Source organism: Ovis aries, chromosome 2 (genome assembly GCF_016772045.2).
Source record: "Ovis aries strain OAR_USU_Benz2616 breed Rambouillet chromosome 2, ARS-UI_Ramb_v3.0, whole genome shotgun sequence".
NCBI classification, from domain to species: domain Eukaryota; kingdom Metazoa; phylum Chordata; class Mammalia; order Artiodactyla; family Bovidae; genus Ovis; species Ovis aries.
The window spans coordinates 185,661,483-185,675,316 of NC_056055.1; the positions used below are offsets into that span (position 1 = coordinate 185,661,483).

Here is a 13,834-nt window from a genome sequence, read left to right on the forward strand (position 1 = left end):
CTCAGACTGTGGGCTGAGGTCACCCTCAATCTAAAGGAGAACAGAGTCCAGTGCTAAATGAGGCTTTGAAGCAACAGGAAAAGGTCCTTGCTCCTCAGTAGGGAATGGGGAGCTCCCCCGCAAAGCACAAGGTGATCTGGAAGAACTCAATTTACACCCTTGGCTCCTGAGGGCTGGGGGATCAGCAGAGGGCGGGATAATCCCAGCTTCTCGAGCAGATGGTTTCTGACTACCGCTTGACCCAGTTCCCTCCCAGCAGATGACTGGCAGCGGGGCTGCAGCTCCTTCGTCAGGGGAGCAAAATGAGGACCCTCCTCTGAACCTCATCTTCTCTCCTCTGACCAGCAGGGACATGGTGGCTTTTGCCTCTTCCCAGCACCAGGGCGATGAGCAGGATGCTGCACCTTCACAAAGGCGTGGAGCCCTCCCCTCTTCCTACAGCTCTACCCAGCTCTGTCCACAATAAGAAGGGTTGCGGGGCTTCCCTGATGGTCCAGTGGTTAAGACTTCACTGCATGGGGCCTGGGTTCAATCCCTGGTCAGGGAACTAAGACCCTGTATGCTGTGGGGTGTGGCCAAAAAATAAATATAAATAAATACATACATAAATAAATGGGCTTTCCTGGTGGCTCAGAAGGTAAAGAATGCCTGCAATGTGTTAGGCCGGGGTTCAATCCCTGGGTGGGGAAGATTTCCTAGAGAAGGGAATTCTTGCCTGGAGAATTCCATGAACAGAGGAGCCTGGTGGGCCCCAGTCCATGGGGCCACAAAGAATTAAACACAACTGAGTGACTAACACTTTCACAAAAAAATAAATAAAGGGTTGTAACTGAGAAGGCAAGGAACACTACTGTGAGTTTGTGCTGAGAAGTAGAGGTGTTAAAGCCTTTGCTGGCTTACCGACTTCTTTCAATCCATCAATCAGTCAACCAACCAAACACTGGGTCAATAAAGTGCACCTGATTATCTTCCAGGTCTGGCATCACACAGAGGCCTGGTCCTTGTCCTGCAGGAACCTGAGGCCCCTCACAGGAGACAGGTGAACAGGTAAAATCTGGGCACTGATCCGAGGGGCAAAACCAGCAAACAGCTATTCAGGGCACAAGAAGGCCATGGAGGCTTCACCAAGATTGGGCTGGGTCTTGAAGCCTGGGCGTGAGATCCCCATGTAGGTTGGTGGTTGTGGTGATGGGAAGGACCAGTAGACCAGAGCAAGTGTGCCTGGCAGAAGAGGCAAGCAAAATCACAAAATCACAAAGGTGGTTGGGCTGGCTCAGGGCCACTGCGTAGAAGGCGGTGGTACAAGCTGCCCAGGAGGCAGAGGTTACCTCCTCTCTGCTCAGGGTTTCCCAGGCTCTGGGCCAGAGCCAGGGGTGGTAAGCCGAGGGAACAAAGGGCTGTCAGTTTGGGAGTGGCAACGATTCAGGATCTGGAGAAAGCCCTAAGGAACCAGAAAGGTTGCCATTTTGGGGACCGGCATTTCGGGGACCCTGCCTGTCCCCTATTTCGGACTTTCGGTTGATAAAACCCAGAGCAGCCCATTTTTGTACCTTGGGACCGGCCCTGCGCACCTTTGAGTCGGTTCCTCGGATCGGGAGGGAGGGGGCGCTCCGCCTCCAGACTTGCGGACCTCGGTGAGGCTGCGGTCCGGCTGAGGCTAAACGCCACAGTGCCCGGCTGGCCTGAGAAGCTTGCGATGAGGGGCCGCGGGTGCTGGGGGGAGCCCTGAGCCTGAGGCCGCGGTCCACCTCGGTTGTCCCGGGCTCCCCGATACGCTAAGAAGCTAAACTCCCTGCAGTTCCGTTGTTATGCGGCGCGTTCACTGTGGGTGGGGGTCTAGGCAGTTGAGACGAGAGCGCAAGGCCGCGTTCCTGCTGCACCCTAGGAGAACCGTCCTGTTGCTCCACATGGTGGTCGGGACGCCAGGGGGGACAGAAGGAACGGACTCCACTTGGGGTTCTGGACGAGGCTGGGATTCTGCTGTTCACTGACAGCGTCTTTCGCTAGTGGCCTAAGAACGGCAGCCTTGGAAGGGTAGTTTCTTGAGTTCTGTGAGGAGCTTGGCCCGGTTGCCTACTTTAGGGCTCCCCACCAGCCAGTGTTTCAATAGTCATTACTGTGCCCGTGTAAGCACGAGGCGGCAGAGACTAGGATGGGAAGGCTCTAGCCACGGTCACTCCGGCAAGGCCGGCCGTAGCGGAGCCTCGACTGGGACCTGGCTTTGTCTGCGGCCAAGATTTGCCAACTAGGGGGGTGGCGGCCGCAGTGGTGCTGAAAGCTTCTCCAGCCTGACAAGCCCAGAGCTCGGGAGGCTCATGGGCCGCGAGGCCGCTTCCCCATGCAGTCGAGCAGCTTCTCGGGGCGCGGCGCCGGCGGAGGCAGCGGCCCCCCAGACCCCTACAGTCTGCGGGGTCCACGTCTCACCCAGTGTGCCGGCGGCCCGGGGCGCTTGGCTCCGGCACTGCAGCCCCGGAGCGACATCCACCGGCGGAGCCAGTCCGCGGCGCCCGCGGCCGCCCCCGCCTTGCCGCGGCCAGCGAGGGAGCACCCCAGGAAGGCCGGGGGCGGCTGCGGCGAGGAGAGGTGCCTCTCCTGGGCGGGGAAGGCGGCGGCAGGGACTAGGACAGGGCCTGCGCGGCCGCCGGGAGGAGACGAGCGCCGGGATCCTGGGTCGGGGAGCCCGTCGGTGCCGCCCGCCGCCCAGCCGGGCGGGGGTCCGGGGCGCCCACGTGGCGAGAAAGTTTCGAGACCGCAGAAGTGGCCCGGTCTTGTGGGGTGGGGAGGGGAGGGAAGCCAGTCGGTTCGCTCCTCCTTCTCGCTAAGGCAGAAGGAAAAGAGCGGAGGGAAGCTGGGGTGGGCGGGGAGCGGGCAGCATCAACCTGAACAGATTCCGCCTCCCCCTCCCCCCGCATCCCCCCCGCAACCCCGGGAAGCAGAGCCGGGAGGCGCGGACAGTCTCCTCCCGCACGGCCAGGGCGAGACTGCCCCCTCCCCCCCCCTTTTTTTCCTGCCAACCTCTATCACAACGCGCTCGCACATACGGAGATTGTGCGGCTTTTTTTTTTTTTTTTTTTTCACCCTTGGGAGAAAAAACGAGAGTAAAAGAAGAGGGCAAAGCGAAGAACTCCTCCTTGGCGGGATCCGCACTCTGCCGCGGCCGGGCGCGGGGACGCGGCCGCCACCCGCAGCTCTCTCCCGGCCCTGCGGCGTGTGTCGGCGGGAGAGCCAACGAGGGCACCCACGCCGGGGACGCGGCGATACTTTTAGGAGCTCGAACCGACATCGCCGCCGCCGCGCAGGCAGAAGAGACCGGGACGAGGAGGGCCCCGCCGCCGCCTAGCCTGGCGCTCGGAGTCCCGCCGGCCCGCGCAGGCGGGCGGAGGGAGGCAGGCGGCGAGGAGGCGGGCGGAGCAGAGGACCCGCCGGAGCGCGCAGCAGCCGGCCCGCCCGCCCGCCTGCCGGTGGATGCGGCGCCCCGGGAGCCTGGAGACAACTTTGCCTTGTGACGCGCCGCGAGGACTGCAGGGCCCGCGGTCCCGGGCTCCGCGCCGCTTCTGAGCGGGCCCGCGCTCCGCGGCGCTACCGGCACCGCACTCGCCCCGCTGTCCGCCCGCCAACCCGCGGAGAGGACGACCCACCCGTCGCCACCGCCCGCGGCCCTTCCTCGGTGCTAGGCGGCGAGGGCGAGGGCGAGGCGCTCAGGTGCGAGCGCGGGGCCCCGCCGCAGCGCCCGCCGCAGCGCCGCGCCAAGCCGCGCCCGGCTCCGCTCTGGGGGCTCGGGCGCCTTCGCTTCCGTCTCGCCCAAGTTGCGTCGACCGGCCCTTTTGCCACCTTCCCCGCCCGGCCGCCAAGCCGCCGCTGCCGCTGCTTTCGCTTCACCCGAGCGGGGGCAGCGGGGCCCCGACGCGGAGAGGATGGGGGGAAAGCTGCGGATGCCGACGCGCCCCGAGACGCCCGCGCGGCAGTAACCCTCCTGCCCCTGCCTCGCCCAGGGCGCCTCTCCGGCCCCCCGCGGCCCACGGCGCCCCTTCCCCGCCGCGCGGGAACCCCCGCGGCCCGACCGGGCCCCCTCCCCCTGTGAGCCGGCTGCGGCCCTCCCGGCGGGCGGGCGGAGGCCCGGGCGGGGGCGGGGCGGGGCGGCGCGCCGGGAGCCGTGAGCCGCCCTGCGCTCGGCTCGGCTCGCCTCGCGGCGGGCGCCCTCGTCGCCAGCGGCGCACCATGGACGGGCTGCCCGGTCGGGCGCTGGGGGCCGCCTGCCTTGTGATGCTGGCGGTCGGCTGGCTGGGGCCCGGGGTCTGGGGCTCTCCCACGCCCCCGCCGTCGCCCGCCGCGCCGCAGCCGCCCCCGCCGCCGCCCGGAGCCCCCGGCGGCGCGCAGGACACCTGCACGTCGTGCGGCGGTTTCCGGCGGCCGGAGGAGCTGGGCCGGGTAGACGGCGACTTCCTGGAGGCGGTGAAGCGGCACATCTTGAGCCGCCTGCAGATGCGGGGCCGGCCCAACATCACACACGCCGTGCCCAAGGCCGCCATGGTCACGGCCCTGCGCAAGCTGCACGCGGGCAAGGTGCGCGAGGACGGCCGGGTGGAGATCCCGCACCTCGACGGCCACGCCAGCCCGGGCGCAGACGGCCCGGAGCGCGTCTCCGAGATCATCAGCTTCGCCGAGACAGGTGGGTCGGTCCCTCGAGCGGCCCTCGCCACCTCCTCCACCCGCTTTTCTCTTCGCTGGCTCTGGCCGTCGCCGCCGCAGCCCGCGCGCCCTGGGGGAAACCCGGACTGCCGGCTCGGCCCGCTCGCCTCCGGCCCTGTGCGCTCCGTCCGGGCTGCGGTCCTCTTCTCGAAGGCAGCAACCCCTTCCTGCTCCCCTATCCCCGCCGAGGAGCGCTCTGTCCTCCACCCCTGCTCTCCGAAACGGGCCCCAGCGCCTTTGGGCGCGCGTCCCCCTCCCGGCGGACTATTGCGGCCCTGGCTCCGCGGGCACTCGCTTGGTGATTGCTTAATGTTTTTGTTTCCCACGATCGGAGTGTAGGCTTAGCAGTATAGATGGAGATGTGTGTGCTTGTTGATATCCGTGGGCCGGAGGAGTGTGTGTATGTGTGTGTGACTCTGTGTGTGTGTGTGTGTATGCCTGCGTGAGAGGCCCCTGGGGCCGCTTCCATCGCCGGGCAGCGTGGGCTTGCCAGGATTGCTGAAGCTTCGCTGGGGAGAGCTAGGCAACCTCTCTTCCGATTGTGTGGGCACCGGAATCGGTGGAAGGCAGGCTTCTCAACAGGTCCCATCATTTACGCAGAGAAAGGCTGCAGCTCAGAGGGCAGCCCCGTGCCTCTCGGCTTGCTTGGGAGCTGAGGCAGCTCCCTGGCTTTAGAGCCAGCAGAGTTCCTAGTTAACAAAGGGTCGGAGTCCTTTCTGGAATGTTCCTCCGGCCCTATATTGCAAATTTTTTTAACCACTGTCTGAATATAAAAATCAAGCGAGGAAAAACATCTTTCGAACTTTAAAAGAAGGAGAAAAATGTGCTCGCGCTGAAATGCTGCAAGTGCTTTCGGCTCTGCTGTCCTTTTCAGGACTTGAATGAGCCAGGCTGGCTTTTGTGCCTGGAGCTCAGCCCCATTTGTGCAGGGGGACTGCCGAGAAGGTCGCAGGGGGAAGCTCGGGTTTGGGCAGGGCAGGGTGGGCAGGGAGCCTTGCGGGGGAGAGTTGGTGGCAGTTGTGTCCCCAGGCTGCGAATGCCTCCCCCCAACCCCCAAGGCAGTGGGCAGACTGTGCAGGTGCCGCCTGGGGATGAAAAGGGATGAAAAGTTTTGCATGGCCGGGTGTGGAGAAAAGCAGAGACAATCAGGGCTGGTTTGTGCTTAGAAAGAAATGCATTGCCGTTTTAGCTGTCCGACAGAGTCAAGGGAATCTGGACATGCAATTAGAGAGCTTGGATTAAAAGGTGCTTTGGGGCCCAGAGCAGAAATGTGATTCTGGAAGGTCGAGGAGGCCTTTTGGTCCCGGTGGCACAAAATGACAGCAGGGGCTGTTATATTTCTGGTCGGTTCCACGGAGCCAGCTCTTTGACTTATAAATAACAGATTCAGGTCACAGGCAGCTCGTCCAAGACCAGCTTTTAAGGCTGCACTTTCCCCCATTTCAAAGTCAGATGTCAGTGTTATTAGAGGAGCCAGGCGAGGCCTGAGGAGGGGGCTGGGAAGGGGGCAGTGGTAGGAGGTTTGATAAAACCATCGGAGGCCACACAGTTGGCTTATTTGTTCTTCCCGGAGGGGAAAAAAAAAAAAAGTAGGGATCGTCAGAGAGCAGGGTCACTGAAATGTAGGATGAGAGAGGATTCCTCTCTCAGTTGGCATGGCCTCTCTTCTTGTTGAGCTGAATTATTGAGACAACTAATAAACCAATTCTCCTTATCGATGGAGACTTCAAATGTGCCATTCACGGGGAGTCAGTGTCTCATGAAAGGGGTAGACTTCAAGTTTCAAGACTGCGTGCCCTGTCCCTTGGAAGTACTCAGAAGCAAAGGCTGCACTTTGCAGCCTGCAGAGCACACGTTCCTGTGTCAGAAATCTGAGCAGAGCTGGCTTGTTTGCAGTGGAGGTTCCACTGGGGGTTGGATCAGATCATGCTTAGGTAAACACTGGAAAGAGGCTGTAGGTGGCTCAGCTGGATTTTGCAATGCCCTAAGTTAACCAAAAAAAAAAAAAAGAAAGAAAGAAAGAAAAGAAAAGAAAGAACCCAAACTCTGCTAAAACAACCCACCCCAAATCCTTAGTGAGATCCTGGTTTTGTTTTTCAGATTTCACAGATACCCATAACAACTTGTTAAGATCTTGGCCTCCTGACAGATTCCTCCGTTGAGCTTTGAGGCCTGACAGCCTGTCTCCAGGGAACCCTGGCCTGGGAGAGGTGAGGCCAGTTTTCTAGGCCCGGACCCTCCGGCCCCAACCTGGTCCCAGCTTCAAGATAGGAAACAATTTTCCCTGCCTCTCCCAGGTTACCGTTGGAGGCCGCGGCCCCAGAGTGGTATTTCTGGTCAGGACGGTCCTCCAGCTGCTCGGCCAGGGCCCGGTCCAGCGATATGCGGCAGAATGCGTTTTCTGCAGTGCCTAGTGTTCTCCTTAATCTAACTTGGCCTGCTCTCTTGCTTCTCCGCAGATGGCCTGGCCTCCTCCCGGGTCCGCCTGTACTTTTTCATCTCCAACGAAGGCAACCAGAACCTGTTTGTAGTGCAGGCCAGCCTGTGGCTCTACCTGAAGCTGCTGCCCTACGTCCTGGAGAAGGGCGGCCGGCGGAAGGTGCGGGTAAAGGTGTACTTCCAGGAGCAGGGCCCTGGCGACCGCTGGGCCGCGGTGGAGAAGCGCGTGGACCTCAAGCGCAGCGGCTGGCACACCTTCCCACTCACCGAACCCATCCAGGCCCTGTTCTCACGCGGCGAGCGGCGTCTCAGCCTGGACGTGCAGTGCGACGGCTGCCGGGAGCTGGCCGTGGTGCCGGTGTTCGTGGACCCGGGCGAGGAGTCGCACCGGCCCTTCGTGGTGGTGCAGGCGCGGCTGGGCGACAGCAGGCACCGCATCCGCAAGCGGGGCCTGGAGTGCGACGGGAGGACCAGCCTGTGCTGCCGGCAGCAGTTCTTCATCGACTTCCGCCTCATCGGCTGGAACGACTGGATCATTGCGCCCACCGGCTACTACGGGAACTACTGCGAGGGCAGCTGCCCTGCCTACCTGGCCGGGGTGCCGGGCTCGGCCTCCTCCTTCCACACGGCCGTGGTAAACCAGTACCGCATGCGGGGGCTGAACCCGGGCACCGTGAACTCCTGCTGCATCCCCACCAAGCTGAGCACCATGTCCATGCTCTACTTCGACGACGAGTACAACATCGTCAAGCGGGACGTGCCCAATATGATCGTGGAGGAGTGCGGCTGCGCATGAGGGCGCGGCTCCATCGGGGCATAGGGACCAGGGTGTGGCAAGTGGAGCGCGGTGATGCCCGGGAGGTGCCCGGGGCCGGCCTGAGATCTTTTCCTGCTTCCTCATCCAGCAATCTGTCAAAAACAGAGGGAGAACCCTCCACGGACACGAAGGACTGGACAATGCACACGTAGACGCGCACAGCCAGACGCATCCTGCCACCCACATGGCAGCCTCTGGGATCCCAGCAAGTGTATGCGGTGATAAATAGCAGCTCAGCCACAAATGCCTGTCACTCGGAGAGAATGGGGTGAGCAGCCACCGTTCCCCCACGCCCCTCCCCCCCCAGCTGGCCTGGCCACTCTGAATCGCGCCTTCCGAGCACACAGAAAGCACAAAGACAAGAGACACAGAGGGAGAGAGAGCGAGCGAACCCGGAGCTTGGAGAGGAGCAGCAGTTGGGGGGTGGGGAGCAGGCAGCCTGCAGAGGGCCGCGTGTCCCGCTTTGCCCGTTCAAGGCCGCCGGGGTCCCTACATCTCTTGGCTGCAACATGTGGGCTTGCTCCCCTGGCCTGGGATCCTTCCTGCTGCGGCGAGCCGGGCAGCCTGTCCTGTCCCATCCTTGGAGAAGGAGGCCCAACTAGGCTACCACCTGCCAGAGACCGGAGACCATGGAGCTGTGGTAGTGACCATTTGACTGTCGCTTGGGGCCCTGGTGTGACTTCTATGTGTGTGTGTGTTTTGGGGGTGGGGAGGGAGGGAGAGGAGAAGGGTCTTAATTTGATGCTTTAACTGATCACTAGCAGTTGAATGGTCATTCATTCCGGTTGTATAATTGAAAAGGGACTTTTCTACCAGGTCTGACCTTTTAAGTTAAAATCTGAACTGTTCCAAGTGGAACAAAAAAAGTTGCAATCTGTGCCCTTCCCTGGGGAGATTCCTCTAGGACTGGTTAGGGAGGGGTGGAAATGACTCTTAGGCAAGGGGAGGGTGAGCTCTTAGAAGGAGGGAATGGTGGGGTGAAGGCATTCTGGAGATGCTCAGGGGGTGGGGTTGCCCCTTCTGCAGGGGTTGAGGGAGGGGAGCAGTTGACCGGGTCTGGGGAAGAGGGAGAGGCTTTCAGCTGCTTTGCAAAAGTGGCCCATGTAGGCTCTGGCCACCAGGGCCAGCCACGGATGTGGCCCCTACCTGCTCGCCTGCCCTACTCCTAGCACTTGCACACCCGCCTGAACGCACATGATACAACCCTTGCCCTCCCGCGTGTATCCAGAAGTGGCCCTTGGCAGAGCATTGAGCTCACCCCAGAGGTCCAAGTGCCATGTGAACTATGCAATTTAAAGGGTTGACCCACACTAGATGTAACTGGACTCGTACGACTCTTTTTATATTTTTTTATACTTGAAATGAAATCCTTTGCTTCTTTTTTAAGCGAATGATTGCTTTTAATGTTTGCACTGATTTAGTTGCATGATTAGTCAGAAACTGCCATTTGAAAAAAGAAGTTATTTTTATAGCAGTGAAAAAAAATACAGTTAAATGTATTATACATAATTTTGGAACCAAAGAGGCCAACAGATCGGTTTTAATTTTTATTAGATGGTGAGGCCATCTTTATGAGGTGGACGTTCTGAACAATCCCTTGAGTGGCCTGCCAGCGTTTCAGGGTATACATGGATTTTGTTTATTCAGTTTGATGTGTCTTTTCTATCCTTACACACCCAGAAGCTAGAGTAAAAACGACAATGGTAGAATGCAGGTGTGTATCCTTAAACCCCCATCTTTATGTTTATTTAATAAAGCTCCCCTTAGGTTCTGTTTCATAATAATTTAAAACCAAACAATTTTTTCCCATAGACTTGCTGTTAAAGTATTTTACATTTGTGTACAGTTGAAGAAAATAAAAGATGGAGTGCCACGGGCTTCCTGCCTTGTGTGATATCTGGGGTGGTGGGATCCAGGCTGGAGGGGGCAGCTTGGGGGAGGGCAAGTCCAGGTGTCCGACTTTGAAGCCAGTGCCTCCCTGGGCCGCACCCGGCACTCTTTTGAGTCCTTGCCACAAGCTCGGATGTCAGGCAGAGTCTAGGAAAAATGGCAGGAGATCAAAATGAAGGACAATTAGCAAATTCATGAATTACACATTTGTTTACCCTTCTAGTCCCAAGGCTAATTATGTTGCACCAGGGCCGAGTCTATTACCATTTGAAAGTGCCCGTGAAGCCCCCTGTCCCTGGGAGGAAATGTGAAATCTGAGAGGTTGAAGCCCACCTGACCCCATGCCCATCTCCGTTTATTAATAGAGATGACTGTAACTGGGAAGAGGTTAATATCTTGGAATGGAAGCCAGAAGCAAGGCTTCCATCTATCCTGAGGATGCCAGTTGTCCTTTTGCTGTGGGGATTTTAGCAGGTGGTAGATTGGGTGGTGGTAGTAGTAACACATGCCCAACTACAGTTGAAGGGATTCCTGGAGATACCCACTGGATGGTGTTATCAGGCAACCCTTGCATCATACCTTTACAGGAAATGATTTCATCTTTTTTTCCTAGGGTTTGGAATCTGAGGCTCAGAGAGTTTCGGGGCTTACCTGGGGTCACACAGCCAGGACAGGCACCCTGGGTACTGGAGTCCCAGTGCCATGGCTGGTCTGCTTGTTTCCCTGGGAGGACTTTGGGGCTAAGGCCTTAACTTCATCAGAGGCCCTCTGGGGTCGGAGGGGCTGCAACTTGTGGCTTGAGGGGGGTCACGTGGGGTCTTCCCAGAAACCTTGGCATTTGAGTAGTGGGACCTTAAGGGGTTATATCTAACCCCATTAAACAACAATGGGGAAACTGAAGGGGCCCACCTCAATCCACATGGTCAGCTGGTGGCAGGAGGCAGCCTCTGGCCTGTCTTCTTCCATCCTTCTCTTGTTCAAGAGAGCTACTGTCCTGCCAGGAGTTTGTCTGAGGGGTGGATTTGTTACCCTGTGAAATCTAGAGATGGTATGAGAATTAGTGGGGGCTAAGAACAAAATTTCATGAAGATAGGACTGGCCTGGGCACGTTAGGGTATAGAGGTTACCGCCCAGCTGCCTGTGGCTCTGTGGTGGTCTAAGCCCTCAGCCCAGCCCCTACCCTGGCCCTGGCCCAGGAATTTTTGTTGCAGCCTCCAAGAGGGGCGGCATGTGAGTCACCGGCATGTTTCTGCTCTTTGGATGCTGAGCATCCCTGGGCACCCTCCTGGGTCACAGGGTGGCCCGTGGGTCCCACAGGAGCCCAGGAAATTCCTAGGACTTGAGGTGGGAGGGCAGTGGCTGGCATGCGCCTGAGGGGTCCCCTGCTGCCCTGAGCTGGCCTGTGCCTCTGTGGGGTCAGGCCCCTGGGGGAGCAGGTGGCCCCCCTCCTGTTCTCGTGAGGACAGACAGCAGCGCTGGGGCTTCTCCAGTAGGGTCATGCGGCTTCCTTCCTGTGCATCTGTGGTCCTTGCCTCTCTGTTCCTTTTCTTCTGCCTGTGGCTCTTCCCCCATTTGCATCCCTTCTCTGCCCAGGGGGCCTTGCTTAGGGTCCCGCCTCTCCGCAGAGGTTCCCTGGAGCCCCCACGCGGCCCAGAGAGTGAGCCTCCCAAGCCGTCCACTAGATCCAGTGCCTCTGACCCTGGCCCCTCCTGCTGCCCTTCCCTCTGTCCCTCCCTTCCTTCTTCAGGCTACCAGGCTGTTACCCCTCACAGGACCAGTGGGTCAGGCCAGGCCAGCCAGAGCCATCACTGCCAGCCCCACCTGCCTCAGATGTTTCCACGGGCCAGATTCGCTTTTGGTTGACCTTTAGATGTGCCCTGAGCCCTCAGGGAACCAGTGGAGTCTGAGGCTGGGGTGTGCAGGGGAGGGGGGACCCCCACAGATACCTCCCATTGTTTCCCCCCATTTCATAGACGTTCAGACTGATAGTCCAGGAAGCAGAGGCTCCAGGGGTTTCCGGTGTCCCTTTCCTCTCCTAGGCCCTTTGGATATGACACCATGACTGCGGTGGAGGCTGATTCCCCGCCACAGATCCAGGAGGGGGCCCCTACACCAGGATTGGGCCCCTGACCCACCTGGAACTCAGGATGGCCTGCAGCATGCCCTCTGCAAAGTCCTGTGAGAACTCTCGCTTGAGACCCCCCAAGGGGCCTGGCAGGCTACCCTCCCAGGCCTCCCTCAAGGGCGAGAGGGGGCAGGGAGGCCAGAGGCTGCCGCCAAGCCACGGAGACGGCTGTGGGTTGAAGGAAGTGCGCCTTTGCAGGCAAAGAAGCCGAAACAAAACACCCTTCCTGTGGGCAGAGGCCCTGGGAGCAACCCCAGCCTGGTTACCAGGCTTTCAATGGGATGTTTGGAGCAAGTGACAAATTACCTGCAGGTCTTGCAGGAGGGGGTGAGTCTGCTGTATGTAAGGACTGGGGGAGTAGGGTGACTGTGTGGGGGACTAGGGTGGGTGGTGCTTGGGGTGCTGGGCTGTATGGGGAGTGGGGCTGGCTGTTGGTGGGAGTGGATGGGAATTGGGGTGAGGTTGAGTGACGTGCGATTGTGCTGTGCCTGTAGGTGTGTCTCTCTGCTGAGCTGAGGTGTGTGAGACTGTGACTGTGGCCATGTGTGACCAGCTGTGTGTGAGTCTGCCCATCTTGGAGGCTGTGTGGGTGAGTATGTATGTGTGTGGTTGAGTGGAGATTTAGACTGTGATTGTGGCTGAGGTTGCATGGTTAGCTGTGTATTTCTTGCCGTTTTCGTTTTCTTCCTTGTCAAAAGGTGGTGTGCCTGGCCCGTTAGACACTGTGATGGGTGTCGTGCATGTGTGCCGTTTGCGTCTCCTTGCGACCCCATAGGCTGCAGCCCGCCAGGCTCCTCTGATGATGGCGTTTTCCAGGCAAGAATGTTGGAGTGGGCTGCCAATTCCTCCTCCAGGTATCTTTATGCCCCAGGGATCAAGCCTGCCTCTCTTGCGTTTTCTGCATTGGCAGGTGGATTCTTTACTACTGCATGTGGTGGGGGTCGTTACATATTTAAATCTGGGTTAGATCACCCTCTAGCTGGGCAGGGGCTGGGGGCTGGGGTTGGGGGTGGGTGGGTGCAGACACCATTTCTGTGGCCTGTATGTTTTTAGCCCCACTGCCCTCCCCTGGTCAGTAACAGGGAAGTCACTGTGATGTCCCTGCAGCCCCAAAGCTGCATTAAAAGTAGAATGACACTATCTGGTCAGTCCTTCAGTCACTCAACAAACATTTCCTGGGTGCCTGGGTTTTTTTTCATGCATTATTTCAATATAGTCCTCACAACAGCCCCGGGGTCGAGGGGAATAGGTAATGTTATGGGCTTCCCAGGTGGTGCTAGCGGTAAAGAACCCGCTTGCCAATGCAGGAGATGTAAAAGACGTGGGTTCAGTCCCTGGTTTGAGAAGATCCCCTGGAGGAGGGCATGGCAACCCACTCCAGTATTCTTGCCTGGAGAATCCCGTGGACAGAGGATCCTGGTGCGCTACAGTCCATAGGGTTGCAAAGAGTCGGACGTGACTGAAGTGACTGAGTGTGCACACACACAGGGGCTTCCCTAGCGGCTCAGTGGTAAAGACTCTGCTGGCAATGCAGGAGATGCGGCTTCCATCCCTGGGCCGGGAAGATCCCTTGGAGAAGGAAATGGCCACCTCATCCAGTTTTCTTGCTTGGAAAATTCCATGGACAGAGGACCCTGCAGGGCTACAGTCCATGGGGTCTCAAGAGTGGGACTTGGCTTAGCGACTAAACCACCACGTCTCCCTTTTATAGATGAGAAAGTTAAGGTTGAGGAAGCCATGCACTGCAGGTGGCAGAGCTTAGATTCACTTCCAAGAGCTGTTTCCAAAATCACTCATAGCTACTGGGCTGCTCAGGAAGGGCGGCAAAAGACATGGCTGTTTTGGGGCCTCCCTGGGAGAGGGGAGAGGCGGGG

General features: G+C 59.1%; 1 protein-coding gene across 1 annotated transcript; it reads left to right on the top strand.

The window, feature by feature from the left end:
* Positions 1 to 3,850: 3,850 nt before the first annotated feature.
* INHBB (inhibin subunit beta B) lies at positions 3,851 to 9,823 on the top strand. The gene is made up of 2 exons (XM_027965046.2): positions 3,851 to 4,669; positions 7,149 to 9,823. The coding sequence occupies exons 1-2, from the start codon at positions 4,219 to 4,221 to the stop codon at positions 7,922 to 7,924; spliced, it is 1,227 nt and encodes a 408-aa protein (XP_027820847.1). The 5' UTR covers positions 3,851 to 4,218; the 3' UTR covers positions 7,925 to 9,823.
* The last annotated feature ends 4,011 nt before the right edge of the window (positions 9,824 to 13,834 follow it).